Source organism: Nematostella vectensis, chromosome 4 (genome assembly GCF_932526225.1).
Source record: "Nematostella vectensis chromosome 4, jaNemVect1.1, whole genome shotgun sequence".
Classification (NCBI taxonomy): Eukaryota; Metazoa; Cnidaria; class Anthozoa; order Actiniaria; family Edwardsiidae; genus Nematostella; species Nematostella vectensis.
In genome coordinates, this window is record NC_064037.1 from 8,437,618 (window position 1) to 8,457,943 (window position 20,326).

General features: G+C 40.7%; 2 protein-coding genes across 12 annotated transcripts in view; one reads left to right on the plus strand and one right to left on the minus strand.

The window, feature by feature from the left end:
• Positions 1-4,336: 4,336 nt before the first annotated feature.
• LOC125561919 lies at positions 4,337-10,219 on the minus strand. 11 transcript variants are annotated; one of them, XR_007307617.1, is made up of 8 exons: positions 10,039-10,219; positions 8,455-8,525; positions 7,797-8,096; positions 7,006-7,151; positions 6,594-6,772; positions 6,217-6,440; positions 5,751-5,913; positions 4,337-5,370 (listed from the first exon to the last, which is right to left on the minus strand). XR_007307617.1 is itself a non-coding variant. In XM_048726810.1 (8 exons), exons 2-6 carry the CDS (start codon positions 9,557-9,559, stop codon positions 6,708-6,710), a joined length of 660 nt encoding a protein of 219 aa, XP_048582767.1. In that variant the 5' UTR covers positions 9,560-9,582; positions 10,039-10,219; the 3' UTR covers positions 4,337-5,370; positions 6,217-6,440; positions 6,594-6,707. The 11 variants fall into 11 exon arrangements, 6 of the variants coding, with proteins under 6 accessions (XP_048582767.1, XP_048582766.1, XP_048582770.1 ...); XR_007307619.1 differs by lacking the exon at positions 7,006-7,151 and adding an exon at positions 7,199-7,294; XR_007307618.1 differs by lacking the exon at positions 7,006-7,151 and adding an exon at positions 7,199-7,294 and having other exon boundaries at positions 7,505-8,096.
• Positions 10,220-12,013: 1,794 nt separating this feature from the next.
• LOC5504026 (sacsin) overlaps positions 12,014-20,326 on the plus strand; it is a 47,382-nt gene continuing 39,069 nt past the window's right edge. Inside the window, exons 1-3 of the mRNA XM_048726181.1 lie at positions 12,014-12,147; positions 15,250-15,329; positions 17,855-17,955. Of these exons, the coding sequence (XP_048582138.1) occupies positions 15,326-15,329; positions 17,855-17,955 (105 nt within the window). The 5' untranslated portion in view covers positions 12,014-12,147; positions 15,250-15,325. The remainder of the gene's footprint in view (positions 12,148-15,249; positions 15,330-17,854; positions 17,956-20,326) is intronic.

The window sequence follows — 20,326 nt, forward strand, 5'->3', positions numbered from 1 at the left end:
TTTTAAAGGTTTGTTTACAGTTAGTGAATCTCTCTATGCTGATAGCCATATAAGAGAGTTAAAAGGCGAGCTTTATTAAGAAACTTCATCATAAAAAAAACATTGTCTTCCAGTCTTTTAACATCTCCTCATGTTTATTAGAGGAGTACACTACATGATTGAACAGGCGCATACCCAGGATTGGCAGGGGGAGGGGGTGGTGTGCAGTCATAGGTATCATATGGAAAAAGTATTTGAAGATTCCTTAATAAGAAATGACCAACTTTTTTGCTGCCAAGGGGGTGTGTGCACGCATCCTGCACACACCCTGTGTATGCGCCTGATGAAAAATAGTATTAAGTGGAATAATATTTAACATTTAAGATTAATTTTCAATTTTTTTGTTTGGTAAATACATTTCTTTATGCATGATCCCAGTGAGTGAGTAAAATGATATTTTCTTTAGCAAGATCAGTACAACTGTCAAACATAAAGCATCCTTTTAAATAGGGGATAAAGATCAAGTAAATTAATGATGAAATTACAAAGGTCATTTTCACTTTCACGTCTATAGTGTTAAAATACCATTTATAACTTTGTACCTTCATATCATTTAAAACCACCTTAAAAATTGAATTTAACAGACAACTCAACATCTGCACCACCCGTAACAGCAACAGCAGCACCACCTCTATTAGCATCACCCATCCCGGCATCGACAGGACAACCTCTATCAGCATCACCCATCCCGGCAACGACAATACGTGCTCTATCAGCATCACCCATCCCGGCAACGACAGGACGACCTCTATCAGCATCACCCATCCCAGCAACGACTGCACCACCTCTATAAGCATCACCCATTCCGGCAACGACAGGACGACCTCTATCAGCATCACCCATCCCAGCAACAACAGGACGACCTCTATCAGCATCACCCATCCCAGCAACGATAGGACCACCTCTATCAGCATCACCCATCCCAGCAACGACAGCACCACCTCTATCAGCATCACCCATCCCGGCAACGACAGGACGACCTCTATCAGCATCACCCATCCCAGCAACGATAGGACCACCTCTATCAGCATCACCCATCCCAGCAACGATAGGACCACCTCTATCAGCATCACAAAATCAGCATCACAAAATAAGATGTCGCTGGCCTTAAAATTGTTACTCGCACGTGGATAGTGACTTATTTCTGGATCGGGTGACCCTCCCCTGACCAGACCTGTAAAAATAAGGTTAATCAGTTCGAACCCAGAGAGTTTCTGGCTAGTTCGACAAGAAATTGATTGAAATCAAAAAGCAGTGCGCTCGTTCGAAACGACGCTATTCTATAGCGCGCGCATGGAAATAACGATTTTTTTTAATATGATCATGCCATTCAGCACCTGCAAATACCACTCTGACCCTCTTTGGATGACACTCCATATACCTATGACAAGTTTCCAACATGCGCCTTTTTCAAGAGCAGATCACCATAACAAGAAAAAAAAAAATAGGATCAAGTGCCTGAAACATCAACAGTGCAAAAATAACTAAATTTTCTATCTTCTCTGAGTACAAGACAGATGAGGTGTTGACTCGGATGGGGTGGTAATTATAGTAGAATGTGCGAACATAACATATGCGAGTCCTTCCCGAACTTAGCGAGGCAATTTTGCCGTTTAATGCACGACTTTAGTGTGCTGGCCATCCAAAGCTTATCATTAGTATGAACGCCTGATGCTTTAAGCGGGAGGAACAGATCAACCGCGTTTGAAAAAGTGTAAGACAACATTCATATTTCTCGATGAGATTGTCATATTTCAGAGCGCATGAAAGTTAACTTAGCTAGGCGAGTGCCTTTCTACCTTAAAGTGCATCTATTTACAACCATAAACGTAACACACGGCGGATTGTTTCTTTTTCTGCCTGAAGTGACCAACTGTTTCTTTTTTTTTTAATCAAAAAGTGTCAGTGTGATGAACCAATTCCATCAGAAAATCCATCGGGTCCTTCAAGCTCCTCGGCGTGTATATCTCTTGTGACATGGCGTGGGAAAACCCATTGCAACTACTTGCTGAAGATGTGTCTATGGTCTGAGGAAACTAAGAGCATGCCGCGTGCCTCCCAGACCTTATCAATGTGTATTACTTTCGTCAGCTGTGCCGCTTTTTCAAATCCCCTGAAGTACCTCAGAAGCAGGCTCTAGCCATAGTGTACCATTTTATATCGGCTGGCTCTTACTATGGAAAAATATCAGGAAATCCACGGAAGAACTATGAATCCGGCACCACCTTTCTTAATATCCTTGCTTCGGTCCTCCCCCCTTTTTGGAACTCCTGGATCCGCCCCCGTCTGAAATCACGTAGAACTAGATATCGAATATATACAGACCGATTCTTCCACTAACATGGAAGTATCAATATTATTTTAATTGTATCTGTTGCTTTAACAATGCATCGCTTACTGACTCTTGAAATTCAGTCCATTGGTTGCAATACGTACTGGTTGTAGCAAGGTGATGGCTGCAGTGAATCATATTTAGTAAAGTGAGACATTTTCGTAACAGGATTTATTGTCGTGTATCGTTAGGGGATGTTAGGCCCTTCCAGGGGCGGATCTAGGGGTGGCTGAGCGGGCCCCTCCTATTTTCAGATATTTGGCTTAAAAATAACAAGAAATTATAAGGAAATCCACGGAAGACCAATGAATCCGCCCCCTTCTTTGAAACCTTGCTTCGACCCCTTTTCTGGAACTCCTGGATCCGCATGGGAGGGGAGGGGGGGCTGTGTCGATTTCTCCAAAACCTGCCCTATCAGATACCAAAAATCCTTTTATACACTCTACGCGAGACCTACGTATGAAATTACATCTACGACCAGCAGAACGGTCCAATAAGTCAAAATTATGTCCATCATGGAAAGGTATGTTTAGGCACCCGCAGAACCCCATAGAGGTCGGTACATACCCGTTAATGGGCACGCCCTGCCCACTTAAAGCCCCCAAATGGCAGGACGAGCATTTCTCTTATATGTACGTTTTTTAACTGAGGAGAGGCAAACAACCACCTATGAGAGAATTTAAATTTAATTCAAAAGGCTTTTATCAAAAAGGGAAAACAACCGACAATATTTTGTTGTGCGCAGAACAGTGTTCTCTAGAGGAATTCTCAATATATGACTAGCGATACCTTTGGTCACGCCAAACTTCCATCGTAAAAACTAAAGCCGCCTTTCATGCGAGGGCAGCTATATTTTTCTACCGATAAAATGTCAGAAGTTCACAACTAGGAGTGCCATTCCCGGTACTGAGGTTTAAAAATATTGTGTCCTTGCTGTGAAGGATGGACCATATTTTGGACCAAGTGAGCGGGGTGGGCTGGAAGTGAAAAAAAAAAAAGAAAAACAAATGTAAGATCGTTGAATCAATAACGTTGGCCTCGCTGCGATGCAAAAGCAAGCAAAATGTTGAGTGCACACGTCCAGCCTGAGATATCTTCAATTTTTTTTAACCTGAGAACATATGCCGAGGCTCAGATAGCAGCAAAATATTGTTTTGTTACTCTGATGCGTGCTAGAATTGTGTTATTATTGCTATTGAGCATCTTAGGAAGAACATTCTCTTCCTAAGGGAGTGATCATTAAATACACCGAGGTGGGGGGTGGGGGGGTTAGGGAAGATATTGAGGGGGGCTCAGAAAATTTTAGACCAACAAAAGGGAGACTCCGAAAAAAATGTCCTCTAAGAGGGCCCAAGAATGGTCTTTTGCGAGCACCCCTTTTTTTTATGCGAGACCGAGCATTTTAGGCGGAAAAGTTTGCGCGAGCATGCGAAATAAATGCGCGAGCATTAGCCGAAAACGGCGACCACATCGAAATTTCGTGTGACCATTCGGGAGCCCTTCTAAGAGAAAGAACATTTTGGGGTTATATAAGGGGGGCACCAAAAAAATGTTTACAATGAAAAGGGGGCTTTGAAATTTTAAGGTGTCTTGAGTAAAAATCTTCCTTCCCCCGCGCTGAAGACTCCTTAATAATTCGTTGGGTATTATTTTTTTACACACACTAAAATTTATGATCATCGTTCACATGCGAGGCGGAAGACCAAAAATATTGGGGGGGGGGGGGGGGGGGGGGCGTACAACCCAAATTTTCAAATTGGGTTCTCCAGCCCCCCCCCCCCCCCACATCCTTTCCCTATATATTTTGTCCACCCCCCCACATCCTTCCCCTATATATTTTGTCCACTCCCCCACATTATTCCCCTATATTTTGTCTACCGAGAAAATTATTGGGGGACCGAAAAAAATATTGGGGGACCTGTTTTTCTTCTTCTTTCCTTTTAACCAAATGATTACGACAATAACTTTCAATAAATGTTTTAATACCAATAACACTAATAACTATTTATGGTATACAATGTTATATAGCTGATATCGTCAAAGCAGAACACTTGCACAACTATTTCAACCTGTCACCGTTTCACTTTACTAACTTCGAGCTACGATAGTATCGCAGGGGTATGGATGGGAACGAAATTACCATATGTTCGGTTATGAAAATACTGAGTTTCCCATACTGAACGACAAAAGTTTTCCAAACTATCGCGGTGACCTTTGAGGACAATAACGCCATGATCAGTTCCATGAGCATGAGTGTCAATAAACATAATGTCATGATGGCGGACAACGAAGAGAGACGTATTCCCATTTATGATTAGGGCTGCTAACTTTGTCACGCCGGGCGTAACGAGTTGTTCAATCTGCCATGCTATGGTCGAGGGCCGATGTGAGTCTTGGAGTCGAACAGGCAATGGCCTCTCTGATTTAATAGTATAACACCGAGACAAGATATCGCAAGCTTCCTCCACAGATAGATAACTCGACTTTAGAGAATCTTTGAACCTATCATACACGTTATTCCCCGGCACCATGGACTGATGCAATAACGTTATCCATAGTGGAGAAATAGAACTGTCGTTGGCCGGAAAGGACAGGTCTTCTCTTATCAAATTATATCCTATCACAAGAGCTATCACGGTGCACGCGTTACTACCATGTCATCCGTCGATGCTGCCGTGACTAAACTGTTTAGGATATTTCCAGATGTAAGTCCCATTTAAGTCCGACATAGATTGCAGGGAGCATTCGTTAATGACGGGGGCTACATCCACATCATTGGTCTCATCGTCGCTATCTTCGCCTTCAAACCACAAGTCATCATCACTTCCGTCATCATCTACGTTATCGTCATCGTCGCTGGAGGCGTTAACGTCAATGAACTTCTTGAATGCAGCAGTACCACAAGCCAATTGACAAAGAGCGAAGTCGATCCCCATCTGTGTGACAGACCATTTCCCTCTGATGACAATGTCTTTCTCGGAATCAGTAGCATATCTTTCCTACAATGTCAACGTAACAGTGTATTAATTAAAATTAATTGCTATCATCGGATAAGCAAAGGATGTTACTTGGCCTATCTTAATTACCAAGCAACATATACTTTTCCAATTATTATAAAAGCCACAATTGATTCATTAAGTTAGGATCGCGTGCACAGCGACACAGAGAGCTACATGTTGTAAATGTTATTTTCAAGTACGACGACGTAACCATTCTTAGTGTTTTTTTTTATAGATCTTTATAACAAAATTACTCTTTCGTTAGTTTCTCCTGACGTAGTAGCGTCATCTGGTGTGCTGGACTGTATTCATGCGATTCACTGTTGCCCAAATTGGTTATCAAAAGGTGAATATCTCTACTTCTATTGCTGATTGTGTACCTGATCTGTTGGTTATTTCATATTCGAAGAGAAAAGGAAATAGCCCGGCTTCGACGTCTTCTATCGAGATATGGTTTTCCATTATACGAACTAACTAGCTCCTTCAGTCCCCGTTTCTCTTGGGAAATCTTTTTTCTCAGGCGAGATCGTTGTTTAGAAGAATCTATAAAGATTGACAATCATGTTATGATAAATATACCACTTTATTTTAAAAGCAACCCATCAACTTCTAAAACTATTTTTGCAGCATATCCCGTTGGGTTTGAAAGCTTAGTTAACAACCTGGGACCAGCTCCAAAAAGACAGGATGGGGCTATTAGTTTTTTTTTATCTCAAAAATAATGCTAAACTTGTAGTTTTGGACATTTGACTGGATAAGACTCTTATTTAACCTTGGGAAAGTTTTCCGAAAACTGGGCCAAGACGTTACCAACCTATTCCACTACTCTTTTTAGCCAATACTTACCAGCTAATTTTGCAATGTTCAAAGACAGCTGTGCGATACTATAATGAGCGTTTTGCATGGCTGCCTTCAAATGTCTAATGACATTTACAGTAAGTGTTGCTTCTGCAGGAATGATTAATTCTGTTTGTATCTCTTTGTTTGTTGGATTAGACTTTAGCCTGGCAAATTCCCTCCGGTATAGTGCCGAAGCATGACGCATCATATAATAGCTCTCACGCTGTTGACTATAAATATGGCGACAATCAGTAAAAAAGAAATGGTATTTTATAAATACCTTTGAATTACTTTAATCATCATTAAAACAGAGATGTAAGACTTCAAAAACAACCTTTTTTATCATATACAATGTATTATCCAAATAACCAGCTGATGATTACCTTCCTGCTGCACTAAAGCGGTACAACTTCATGTTGCCATCAACATGTGCAGAGTGTTGTCCCTGCGAGCAGGGAGGGCACTCCATCCAATTTCTCTCAGCAAGCTGGTCGATTTCATAGCAACAGAACTTCCACTCCTTGAAGCTCCTGCTGAATGTTGAGAAATTGATTGTTCCAATCTAAAAAAAAATAGCAAAACAATACACAGTTAATAAACCTTTATTTGAAAAAGAAGAGTTTTTTTTTTACATTAAATTGTTACACAAGGAAAGTAATCGTGTATGGTTATGAGCTGTGTGTTACGTAGGTATCTAAACTAATATTTGGCAGTTCATTAATTTATTATATTATTAAAAGCCAGCTTAGCTTCTTGTCTTAGTAGGAGTTCTACTGTGGTTTTAACACCTCTAACCTGTATGCAAAATTGCTTAATTCTATCTGGAAGTTATTTCTTATCCTCCCTTTCTCCTTAGAGTAGTCTTCAAGACTTGACATCAAAGCCCTTTCAGATACGCCTGGCATTCGTTCCTGTAGCTGGTCCCAAAATAGAAATAGATCCTGCGAAAAAATGTGGCATATATTTGTGGGCGTTCCTGGCCAATAACCATTTCTGATGACATCAACTGCTGTGATGCTGCAATCCACCTCTGTACTACAAACACTGCATGCATAATGACTAACTATGCTGGAGTCAAATCTCCCTGCAAGAAATTAAAACAAAAGTTGAAGTCAATTTCTACAGAAAAACTATTTTGCGTTTTGAAATACAGGAATTTGGCATTGTGGCTATTGTGTGATCCAATTATTTTCTAGCCTTCAACAGGCTTGTGTTTGTTGGGGGAAATTCTTGAGCAGATACAAATCACTTGACCTGCAGTCTTGTGATCCACTGATCTGCTAAAGTATTTCACCTTTCGAAGTAACTATAATATGTTGTCCAGTAGAGTACTTGGCTTCCATTTTATTGCCACATGAACATTGCTGTGGATGCAGTGGCAGATGACAATCTAGGAAATAGGGTACTGTAGTAAACATTGCTGGTAACTGCCATAGAGTAGTTCAATTTTTTCAAGGATCTGGCATAAATATAACACACAGCAAATAGATCTGACTACTGTGATTTTATACTATACTTACTTTTATTGGCTAAAGCCCCGGTCACATCTATATATTCTGTTGGCAAAATGGAGCGGTAGTACCCACCCAAGATGGCTTCTCTATCATGCAGGGGTGAAGTTGTGTGTACAAAATCATCACAGGACTGGCACAAAAAACTGTGAACACAATCTTGACAACGTATGATGAAGTTCTTCCCATGACATACTGAGCACGTTTGTGCAATGGTGGCCTTGGACGAGAGAACAGCTTCAAACAGTAGTTTTCTGGATGTCTCCCAGCTAATGTTCACTGCCTGCATTCGTTTACTCCAAGCCTTTTTAAGCCTCTCTTGCTTCCAGCTCTCCAAAATCTCTTCAGTGTCTTTGATAATACTGTCAAGAGTATCTGTGTTTACAAGATTAAAGGGCTGGGGTAAGATCATGCATTAAACAGAGCTTAAAACAACAAAAACTGAAAAAGGAAATGGATCTTGTGGCTTTACAGAAATTAGATCATTTGGTGAAAGAGAAGATATGTAAGTGGATTGGAGAATATATTTGCCCTTGTATGACATTCTTTCTTTCTAAAACCACGCTCTTATATATATATTCAGGATAACATTTAGATCTGTTACAATAAGCTAAAACAAGATTCTTGAATAAAAAATAGAAGGAATGAAAACCATTGGAGGTAAAGGAACATAGACCAAAGGAGTAGATTGTTGATTTTGAGCTAGCCACCACTATAATATAATGTTACTAACCTGTACCTTCCATGCTTTCGGCTTCATCTTCCATATAAGTGAATTCTTCTAAACAACACAACGGATCTGGTCTGGAAATTAAAACACAAAAATATATCTCCTTTCGTGCATTACATATTGGTGCACCACTAATGTACATTTGTAAAGCTACATTCTGACAAGCTTTGTCCTTGCGAAGAACAAGTAATGGATGAAACAGGATTTCAAAGATAGAATATAGTGTCAGACACAATTTTAGATAAGATGCAATGCTGAAGTTTTAATGTACCATTTTAAGTGGTGATTTTCCATCCCCATGGGAATTCATATCTACAAATATACATCCAGTAATGCATTATATTTTGGTGTTTTTAGAAACCCTGGATCCAACCATTCCAATGAAATAAATCTAAACCTTTAAAATAAATGTAATGGAAAAGAGACCTGGAAAGGAAATCCTAAAAAGAAGATATAAGTGAAAGTACTAAATGAAAATTTCTAATTTAAAAATCAAATCTGTTTATTAATTTATTTTTGGTGTAGAGGGGAAATAGCAAAGAGCATCAATTGCATAAAAATCGTCAACAGGGAGAAGGAAAGGAAGAAACATGACTCAGTTCTTTAAATGTTTGAAAAGAAAATATAATAACAATAATGTGATAATTATATTCAGTACTTTCCTAAAATATCCCCTTTCCCATTATCTTTAGGTTAATAGAAAACTGTTTTTGTTACAGATTTATTATTTAAAAAGCAAAATTTTGTTTTTAGTTTTATATAATATAAGTATCTTGTTCTAAAAAAACCTATTGAGTGTGTACTGCTGAATCACATAGTAATGCCCTAGTCATTTGAGCCCCCCTCCCTTATGGTCCTGGGGAAGTCAGGGGTTAATGTGGGGTTTTAGATTACTTTTTAACCAGAATATATCAAGAGGGGTGGTGGTATTGACTGTTTTTGACTCTTAACTTGGAAACAGGCTTTTATTAAAGTCTAATCCCCCACCCTTTCCTGGGACCATGTGTGTGGGGGTATCAAATGACTAGTGAATAAGAACTCCCTACTGTCTTTCAAACACGTCTTTCAAGACATGGTTTTCAATTCTCATGTCTTCAGTCTTTAGCATTCATTTTGGCCCTCAGGTAGTCCCTGGTTCATAAAAGAGTGACATTTCTTTCAAAACAATCTTTTTATCAAGACATTTATAATCTGACTAATTTTCACAAATATTTGAAAAAAAAATGAGATGTAAGATGCAGACAATAACAATACATATTGGCAATAGGGGTTGAATTGTGTTTTGTTTTTATCCTCGGTAAGGAAAATTTCTCTTGTAAGTTGAAAAAGTTGCTGTATCTTCTAAGGATATGTTATCTTCTTAGGACTACGAGCACAGGATATAAAGACAAGAACGGTCTTCTTTACCAGTATATGACAAATGCAACACGATATTGGTTAGCCTTTATGAAATATTTCAACAGAATCAAGAATAAAGATAGAACAAAGAATGTCAAAACAAAATGTGTTATGCTCATTCTCAAAGCAAACAAAAAGGACAACAAAAAGCCCAATAACTGTCAATAGAAATCGTCGTCTGAAACTCACCTTGCATTTTGTCGCTTTCTTGTGGTTGTGAGATATTTTACATGCCATCCGCTATCAATTATCAATCACACCCTCGAAGAAACTTGCAGTATACACACTGCTTTCAATATTTTGAAATATTTTTCGTGTTTTCCGTTAAAAATCATCCGAGATCGTAACGTAATCGACCGGAAGTAAACTGGTGACAATGCGGCTTTAAATTTACTAGCAAAAACCAGACATATCCTTACATAAATCTTGGCGTGAATGAATGTTAGTAGATCTCCTCTAGTTGCCTTTATCCTTAAGTCACAAAATTTGAGGCAAAAAGAAATAATCAACGCATGACAAGAACTTTTCCCTTGTTCCGTGCTTGTATTTAGCCGCCATTACGGGGCCAAGTGAGGCCTGGGAGTTGCGCGGCTGAGTGACTGGCTGGCGAGTGGCACCACAGGATACCCGCGCAATGACCACAAAACCAAATCGCATAGTTATACCATATTTCTATACCTATGGAGCTCCGCGCGCGGCCTGCGGCCGCGCTGGCTCCGCTATTATGGGTAATTGGTGGTAGAGGATATGCTGTTCTTGTTATACCATTGGCTCTTGGGTAGAGTGGGGAGCTTGTTACATGAGTAAACCCATAGCCCTTTGCGAACTGTTCATATAAATTACTTGCAAACTGGGGACCATTGTCGGATACGACAAGATCGGGGATGCCATGAGTTGAGAATATCTCTTTTAGGACACTGATTGCGGTTTCCGAGGACTCACTTGTGAGTTTCCTGACTTCTACCCACCTTGAGTAGTAGTCCACTATGACCATGTGGGACTTTCCTTTCAGGTCAAAGAGATCTACTGCCACTCTTTCCCAGGGACGGGTCGGGAAAGAAGAGGGCTAAGAAGTTCGGCTAAGACCGAACCCCCTGGGCCCCTCAGAACCTCCTTAGGCTTGACTAGTTCATAGGAGTTGAGCAATGGCTCCTGGTCGCTGATCACCGACACAGCGGCACCAGTGTCTAATTTAAAAGTTATGGGTTGCCCATCGACTTCTATTTCTGCCTTCCAGTACTCCACGCTGGATTTGCTCACCTCCCCTAGGAATGGAGATTCAACTTCAAGCTCATTGACATTTCCCTTGGCTTGTTTTGACTGGCATACGCCAGTTTGCCAGTTTTGACTGGCATACCCCCCTTGGGCTGGGATTTCTTAGGCTTAGGGGTTTTCGGATGAGCTTTCTTGACAAAATCTACGTTCTGACTTCTTGTCTCCCCCCTAACCACATCTCTATTTTCCTTCCTCATCTCCGTAAGCCTGCACATTTCAATAGCTTGTGTAAGAGTCAAGTCAGATTTGATTTGGAGACGATCTGATAGGGTTTCATCTTCGACTCCGACAATTATTCGGTCTCTAATTAATTCTTCCCTTAGAGAACCATAACTACAATCGTCCGCTAGCCGGTAAAGGTCTTGTAAAAACTGGTCAAAGGACTCACCGGGCTTCTGCACGCGACGATGACGTTTTTTCGGGCACCAAAATAGGTATTCAGCGCTGTTGTCATCTCTTCGAAGGTTGCCTTCGCTCCGTCGATCTTTAGTGTTGCGAGAATGTCGTCAGCACACGATCCCATGGAGTTGAGCAGTATGCTCACTTGCTCGTTGTCGGGTTTTGATTTGAGGCCAGAGGCAATGCGGTACCTTTCGAAACGTCTCAGCCATTTTCGCCAGTTGTCAGCTTGCTGCAAGCCGTTCACTGCGGAGTTGAAACTTTCAGGGAGAGGAAAGTGTAGCTGAGCACGTTCGTCTTTATCTGTATCGCCCATAGTTCGGTTTAAGCCACTGCCACCATGTTATATTATGATCGATTGAGTTGAGAGAAGTACACTGATGAACAGTCAACAACAACGTTTTAATCCAAGATGGCGGACTCACCCCCAAGTCCCGGATGTACAAACACATAACACAGGGTTCCCAAATATGCCTAAGCTATAGCATAATACTACAGTTCTCGCGCGCCCTGGGCCCCCAAGGATTCTGGGGACGTGACGAGGATATGGAATCCTGTGCCTTATTTCTTGGAAGTGGCGTGGCGGCTTGAGCATAGTCCATTTGAGCAGCTGAAGTCTGAGAGGTAAGTTGAGAGTTTGGTTATTCCCGTATTTTAGGGAAATTCTCTCTTTAAGAATTGCTAGAAAAGAATCGAAGCCTAATTCACTTACATATCAAATTGTATGCGTCCCTTACGGGCAAATTTCTGCTTAAATAAGAATCTCCATCGTGATGCACGCTTTTATTTCTTATTTATAGAGTGTTGTCGCGTGCGAAAACTCAAATTTTACTTTATGTTTGTTCTTTTGATGGCAGTTATATTGTGCATTTATAAGATAATCAGAGAGACAGTTTTGTTAATGGTTTGAATCATTTTATTTTAATTATGCTGGTATTTTACACCAGAGTGAAGTTAGTTCCTTATTCGCAGTTCCTTTTTCGTCTGTTTCCTTATTCGCTCAGTTCCTTATTCAAATCCGGGGGGTACTTACATGATACCTTTTAATTCGAGTTGAAACAGTATTTAGGCATAACAGTTTATTCAGAACAAGTCCAACAGCATTTTCGTCGGGTAAATTTGGATGCTTTAACGTGCTCGCTGCTAAGCGGAGCTGTGAACATGAGACTCTATCTGCTACAAAAGGTCAAATTACGCTATGCGTGCAATCGCTTTCACAAATGAATATAGCAAAAGAGAAGAAATCTACCTCTCATCTAATAAATGTATTTATATCTTGGGCTTTCTTTCCAAACGCATTAATATATTTAGAGAAGAAATATTCATGCTTTACTTGACTACGTACGCGTGTAGAAGGAATTTGACCTTGCTAACAAAACCACAATTTGACAGATAGTGCTTGTTGTCAATTAACAACTTGGCTACAAGATATATTATATTTTCTAAACATTTCTCGAATAAGTAAATGGAATCTCCCAACGTCCGATTTCGTTTTACAAATTATCCGAATAAGGAATAGACTAAACAGAGGGTTCTTTAGTATTTTCTAAACATTTATTTAATAAGGAAATGGTATTTTATATATTCTTTTATTCGAAAATATCGCAAATCTGTATTCAAATATATCGTAATAACGAAATTACATTTCCTTTTACGGAAAAAAAACGGTGTGCAAACACTGACAATCATCTTATTCGGATAAGTGGTAAAAAAGAAATCAGGCATTATGAGATACAATTGCCTTATTCGAGAAATGTTTAGACAACACTAACAATCATCTTTATAGTCTAATCCTTATTCGGATAAGTGGTAAAAAAGAAATCGGGCATTATGAGATACAATTGCCTTATTCGGGAAATGTTAAGAAAACACTAACAATCATCTTTAGAGTCTAATCCTTATTCGGATAATTGGTAAAAACGAAATCAGGCGTTATGAAATACCATTTCCTTATTCGAGAAATGTTTAGAAAATATAAAAAAAAACCTTTTTAGTGTAATCCTTATTCGGATAAGTGGTAAAAAAGAAATCGGACATTATGAGATACAATTGCCTTATTCGAGAAATGTTAAGAAAACACTAACAATCATCTTTATAGTCTAATCCTTATTCGGATAATTGGTAAAAAAGAAATCGGGCATTATGAGATACAATTGCCTTATTCGAGAAATGTTAAGAAAACACTAACAATCATCTTTAGAGTCTAATCCTTATTCGGATAATTGGTAAAAACGAAATCAGGCGTTATGAAATACCATTTCCTTATTCGAGAAATGTTTAGAAAATATAAAAAAAAACCTTTTTAGTGTAATCCTTATTCGGATAAGTGGTAAAAAAGAAATCGGACATTATGAGATACAATTGCCTTATTCGAGAAATGTTAAGAAAACACTAACAATCATCTTTATAGTCTAATCCTTATTCGGATAATTGGTAAAAAAGAAATCGGGCATTATGAGATAAAATCTCCTTATTCGAGAAATGTTAAGAAAACACTAACGACCCTCTTTTAAATTTATTCCTTATTCGGATAAGTGGTAAAAAAGAAATCGGGCATTATGAAATACCATTTCCTTATTCGAGAAATGTTAAAAAACACTAACGACCCTCTTTTTAGTCTATTCCTCATTCGGATAAGTAGTTAAAACGAAATCATGCGTTATTAAATACCATTTTCTTATTCGAGAAATGTTTAGAAAACACAAACGGCCCTCTTTTTAGTCTATTCCTTATTCGGATAAGTAGTTAAAACGAAATCAGGCGTTATAAAATACCATTTCCTTATTAAAGAAATGTTTAGAAAACACTAACGACCTTCTTTTTAGTCTATTCCTTATTCGGATAAGTAGTTAAAACGAGATCGGGAGTTATGAAATACCATTTCCTTTTTCGAGAACTCTTTCGAAAGGAGTCGTTAAAGCGAAATCGGGCGTTATGAAATTTCATTTCCTTTATTGAGAAATGATGAGCAAACACTGACAGTCCTCTTAATAGTCTATTCCTTATTCGGATAAGTCGTAAAACGAAATCGGACGTTGGGAGATTCCATTTCCTTATTCGCGAAAACTAACTTGAATAAGAAACAGTTCCCTATTTGTGTCACTGCACTAATCTATTTGTTTTGACAGAGCCTTATCTGTTAGCCAAGGTGTTAACTGACAACAAGCACTATCTGTCAAATTGTGGTTTTGTTAGCAAGGTGAAATTCCTTCTATACACGCGTACGTAGTCAAGTAAAGCGTGAATATTTCTCCTCTAAATATATTAATGCGTTTGGAAAGAAAGCCCAAGATATAAATACATTTATTAGATGAGAGGTAGATTTCCTCTCTTTTGCTAGATTCATTTGTGAAAGCGATTGCACGCATAGCGTAATTTGACCTTTTGTAGCAGATAGAGTCTCATGTTCACAGCTCCGCTTAGCAGCGAGCACGTTAAAGCATCCAAATTTACCCGACGAAAATGCTGTTGGACTTGTTCTGAATAAACTGTTATGCCTAAATACTGTTTCAACTAGAATTAAAAGGTATCATGTAAGTACCCCCCCCCCCCCCCCCCCCGGATTTGAATAAGGAACTGAGCGAATAAGGAAACAGACGAAAAAGGAACTGCGAATAAGGAACTAACTTCACTCTGGTGTATTTTACTTATATTTCTTTCTTACTTATCAATATGCACTAAGCTTTTAATCGATGACCATCAGAAAAAAAAACATTATTTTTGCAGTGTTTGTGAAACATGAATTTCTAGAATCTCAAGACCACTGGAATGGACTAAACCTGGCTAAACAAACGTATTCGCGATGGGTGAGTTTGTAAATTGTATGCAAAGAATGCCGTCAGCAGTTTCTCAGAAATTTTTCAAGCGCGTCTAAACAGGTTTTTCCGGTTTTGAAAATGGCGATAGCGCACAAGTTCTTCATTTCATGGCGATATAAATAGAGTGCAAACAATATTACTGCGAAACATTAGCAAAAACTTGCACTGTGTTGATTTTAATAGTGTGATCTCTGCTGAACCGTAATTACGTGAATGCGTTTATTTGCGTATATTGTAGTTATCGTGCTTTGCGCCATGCACAGGTAGCCCCGGCTCACGGCGAGTGTAGGTTTATTATAGCCTGAGTATCAGGCGATTTTATTTTTCAAAAGTTGGAGAGGAAAAATAAAAGTACGCCTGACACAAATACTTTTTAGGCCGCTGTCAAAATAGTCGGCTGTCCATTTTCCAATGACTTGCGTGGTGGCACAATGAAATGCCCAAATCAATTTATAAACAGCATTTATGTAAAAACAAAACTACATTTGTGTTATATGCAAGGGTAATAATTTTAGTAACGACGAACCCCGGTGAAGGTAACTTTATGCTAAATGATTTGAAACGCAAGGATATTTCACGGCTCAGGAGACTTTACGATTTAAGTATATGACTGCAGATTCACACATTTCTACAGGATATTCACATCACCAATTTACTACAGGTTCTTTCTTCTAAATAGACAAACCTCTGCTTGAACACAAATGCCCTTATTTGATAAGCTAACTCGATCAACAACCCGCGGGAAGTACCGCAAACAATCCCAAGCTTTTTTCGTGCTTTTTTTTATGCCTAGAATATTTGGCGCCTGGCCTGTCTAAAAATTTGATAGCTACTATGATGTCTGTAGTATCAAACAGCTTCTATGACATCAATATTTCCAGCGCCTTTGGTATAACTAGTAGATCGATCTTCGCTTCGAAAAACGATACCAATGAGAAATAAACACACGCAATGACCTGCCTGTGCAAGACATTTGAACATCAGAGTATCAGGTGGAATTTTAATTTTTCCGAAGATAATGAGGGGAGTAAAATATATTTTCTAATGTTATAGAAGACGGTTATCTGATTCTGCTAACGCAAGGTCAAAAGCAGTTTTGGAGTCCGCCATTACTCAACGAGTTAGGGTACTTTATAGCTGAACCAATCAGCGGGCCCCATTCGAGTGCCCTTGGTTTTTTTGACCAATCAGGAGCCATGCCGAAATCCGGCATGAGAACATGCGATTTGAACAGTACTTGTATCAGGCCCTTGTCTTGTTTCTTGCCGGCGCGATAGAAACATAGGAGGGCCTGATACTCAGGTTAGGTTTATTACTCAAACGGCAAAACGGGGACGAATAGACGATTAAAAGGTATGGTTGGAAAGATAAATATATGTGCTGTGATTCTTCGAGGTTCAATTTGCCGTACGATTCTGATTTTCAATTCAGAATATTTATTTCAACGAATTTTTTGCTCATACAAACTCTGTAATAAGCCTACACTCGCCGTGAGCCTGGGCTACCTGTGGGCCATGCAGCGCGAATTAGATCTTTGAAATAGTATTATATAAAAACTAAAAAGTATTTCATGGGTTTGTGACTTTACGGCATCTGAAATTCACGGAACCTGCGGAAACATTTCTAAGACGCTAAATTGAAAAAAATCCTTAAGTAACTTTAATACTCTAATACACTACTGCAGAATTTAATTGCTATTTGTATTGACAGAAATGCCTTGTGTAACTTGGCTTCAACATTGATTCAGATGTCGTGTTCAATAGGTTGTGGAGGATTTTGATAAAAATAAGGGCTGAAATACCCCCCCCCTTCATGAGGAACAATTTTCCGCTTCCCCCATATTTTTGGTACCACCAAAAAAAAAAGAAAGAAGGAGGAAAGGATGAAGGCAACAACAAACATCAAAGAAACACAAGCAAAAAAAGTGAAAGGAAGGAATTGGTTGAAAACATTAATTCAGAAAAAGTGAACTTACTCAATGTACATAATGTATGTATATATAGGGTACCCCAAAAACTAGAAATTCAACTCTGCCAAATTTTCGTCTTTAGAAGATTTCTTAAGGGCAGACAAAAATTTGGCAGAGGCGAATTCCAGTTTTTGGTGTATTGTATTCATTCTTCTGGTCCACGAACATGAACATGATAATACCTATCCTGGACTCCTGGATTGTGCATGCCAAATAACTGGCCCAAAACCAAGACTCGTTGATCCAAGGAGATTTGACACTTGGTCATATATTAAAGAAGAGAATTAACACTCAAAGAAATCAGTGACCCCTCTTTCAAAATCAATAAAGTTCAAAATCAGGTTTGTGAAGCAACGAATCAAACTAACAGTTTGGTAAAAGTCCATAAACACATTTTAAAAGCTGTCAACTCATCACTTGTATTATAAGTTTCAATGAAAGTGTGATGTTTCCTGCCACATAGGAGCTCCACTAATATTACTAGAATATGCAATTGTTATTAAAATACACAACTAAAGAGGACTATTGATAATTTCCTTATCAGATGAAGACTCAGATGAAGATTGTGATCTCATCCAGCCTAGCTTGATTCAACAGATCAAGAAAATTCTGGACCAGTACCCAGATGATGGGCAAATTCTCAAGGTGAGATGTTGGATACACCCTGTCCCCCCTTCTCTTCAAGAGATGCTGGATACACCCCTGTCTCCCCTTGCCTTTGTAGAGATGCTGGATACACCCATGTCCCCCCTTGCCTTTGAAGAGATGCTGGATACACCCATGTCCCCCCTTCCCTTTGTATAGATGCTGGATACACCCGTCCCCCCTTCCCTTTGTAGAGATGCTGGATACACCCCTGTCTCCCCTTCCCTTCAATACATGCTAGATACACCCCTGTCCCCCCCTTACCTTTGTAGAGATGCTGGATACACCCCTGTCTCCCCTTCCCTTTGTAGAGATGCTGGATACACCCCTGTCTCCCCTTTCCTTTGTAGAGATGCAGGATACACCCCTGTCCCCCCTTCCCTTTGTAGAGATGCTGGATACACCCCTGTCCCCCTTCCCTTAAACAGATGCTGGATACACCCCTGTCCCCCCTTCCCTTTGTAGAGATGCTGGATACACCCATGTCTCCTCTTCCCTTCAATAGATGCTGGATACACCCCTGTCTCCCCTTCCCTTTGTAGAGATGCTGGATACACCCCTGTCCCCCCTTCCCTTTGTAGAGATGCTGGATACACCCCTGTTTCCCCTTCCCTTTGTAGAGATGCTGGATACACCCCTGTCTCCCCTTTCCTTTGTAGAGATGCTGGATACACCCCTGTCCCCCCTTCCCTTTGTAGAGATGCTAGATACACCCATGTCCCCCCTTCCCTTTGTAGAGATGCTGGATACACCCCTGTCCCCCCTCCCTTTTGTAGAGATGCTGGATACACCCATGTCCCCCCTTCCCTTTGTAGAGATGCTGGATACACCCCTGTCCCCCTTCCCTTTGTAGAGATGCTGGATACACCCCTGTCCCCTCTTCCCTTCAAGAGATGCTGGATACACCTCTTCTCCCCCTTCCCTTTGTAGAGATGCTGGATACACCCCTGTCCCCCCTTCCCTTTGTAGAGATGCTGGATACACCCCTGTCCCCCCTTCCCTTTGTAGAGATGTTGGATACACCCCTGCCCCCCTTCCCTTTGTAGAGATGCTAGATACACCCCTGTTCCCCCTTCCCTTTGTAGAGATGCTGGATACACTCCTGTCCCCCTTCCCTTTGTAGAGATGCTAGATACACCCCTGTCCCCCCTTCCCTTTGTAGAGATGCTGGATACACCCCTGTCCCCCCTTGCCTTTGTAGAGATGTTGGATACACCCCTGTCCCCCTTCTCTTCAAGAGATGCTGGATACACCCCTGTTCCCCCTTCCCTTTGTAGAGATGCTGGATACACCCCTGTCTCCCCTTCCCTTCAATAGATGCTAGATACACCCCTGTTCCCCCTTCCCTTTGTAGAGATGCTGGATACACCCCTGTCCCCCCTTCCCTTTGTAGAGATGCTAGATACACCCCTGTCCCCCCTTCCCTTTGTAGAGATGCTAGATACACCCTGTCCTCCTTCCCTTCAAGAGATGCTGGATACACCCTGTCCCTCTTCCCTTTGTAGAGATGTTGGATACACCCCTGTCCCCTCTTCCCTTTGTAGATATGCTGGATACACCCCTGTCCCCCCTTCCCTTTGTAGAGATGCTGGATACGCCCCTGTCCCTCTTCCCTTTGTAGAGATGTTGGATACACCCCTGTCCTCTCTTCCCTTTGTAGAGATGCTAGATACACCCATGTCTCCCTTCCCTTTGTAGAGATGCTGGATACACCCATGTCTCCCTTCCCTTTGTAGAGATGCTGGATACACCCCTGTCCCCCCTTCCCTTTGTAGAGATGGATACACCCCTGTCCCTCCTTCCCTTCAAGAGATGCTGGATACACCCCTGTCCCCCCTTCCCTTTGTAGAGATGCTGGATACACCCCTGTTCCCCCTTCCCTTTTTTGAGATGCTGGATACACCCCTGTCCCCCCTTCCCTTTGTAGAGATGCTGGATACACCCCTGTCCCCCCCTTCAATTTGTAGAGATGCTGGATACACCCCTGTCCCGCTTCCCTTTGTAGAGATGCTGGATACACCCCTGTCCCCCCTTCCCTTTGTAGAGATGCTGGATACACCCCTGTCCCTTCTTCCCTTTGTAGAGATGTTGGATACACCCCTGTCCCCCCTTCCCTTTGTAGAGATGCTGGATACACCCCTGTTCCCCCTTCCCTTTGTAGAGATGCTGGATACACCCCTGTCCACCCTTCTCTTTGTAGAGATGCTGGATACACCCCTGTCCCCCTTCTCTTCAAGAGATGCTGGATACACCCCTGTCCCCCCTTCCCTTTGTAGAGATGCTCAATACACCCCTGTCTCCCCTTCCCTTTGTAGAGATGATGGATACACCCCTGTCCCCTCTTCCCTTTGTAGAGATGCTGGATACACCC

Excerpts from the sequence above, each read along its gene's own strand:
- LOC125561919 (XM_048726809.1), bottom strand. The coding sequence starts at position 7,910 with ATGGGAAGAACTTCATCATACGTTGTCAAGATTGTGTTCACAGTTTTT. Across the intron at positions 6,773-7,796 it reads TGATAGAGAAGCCATCTTGG|ATTGGAACAATCAATTTCTC; the intron begins GTGGGTACTACC and ends ATTTTTTTTTAG. Across the intron at positions 6,441-6,593 it reads CGCTTTAGTGCAGCAGGAAG|TCAACAGCGTGAGAGCTATT; the intron begins GTAATCATCAGC and ends CCATATTTATAG.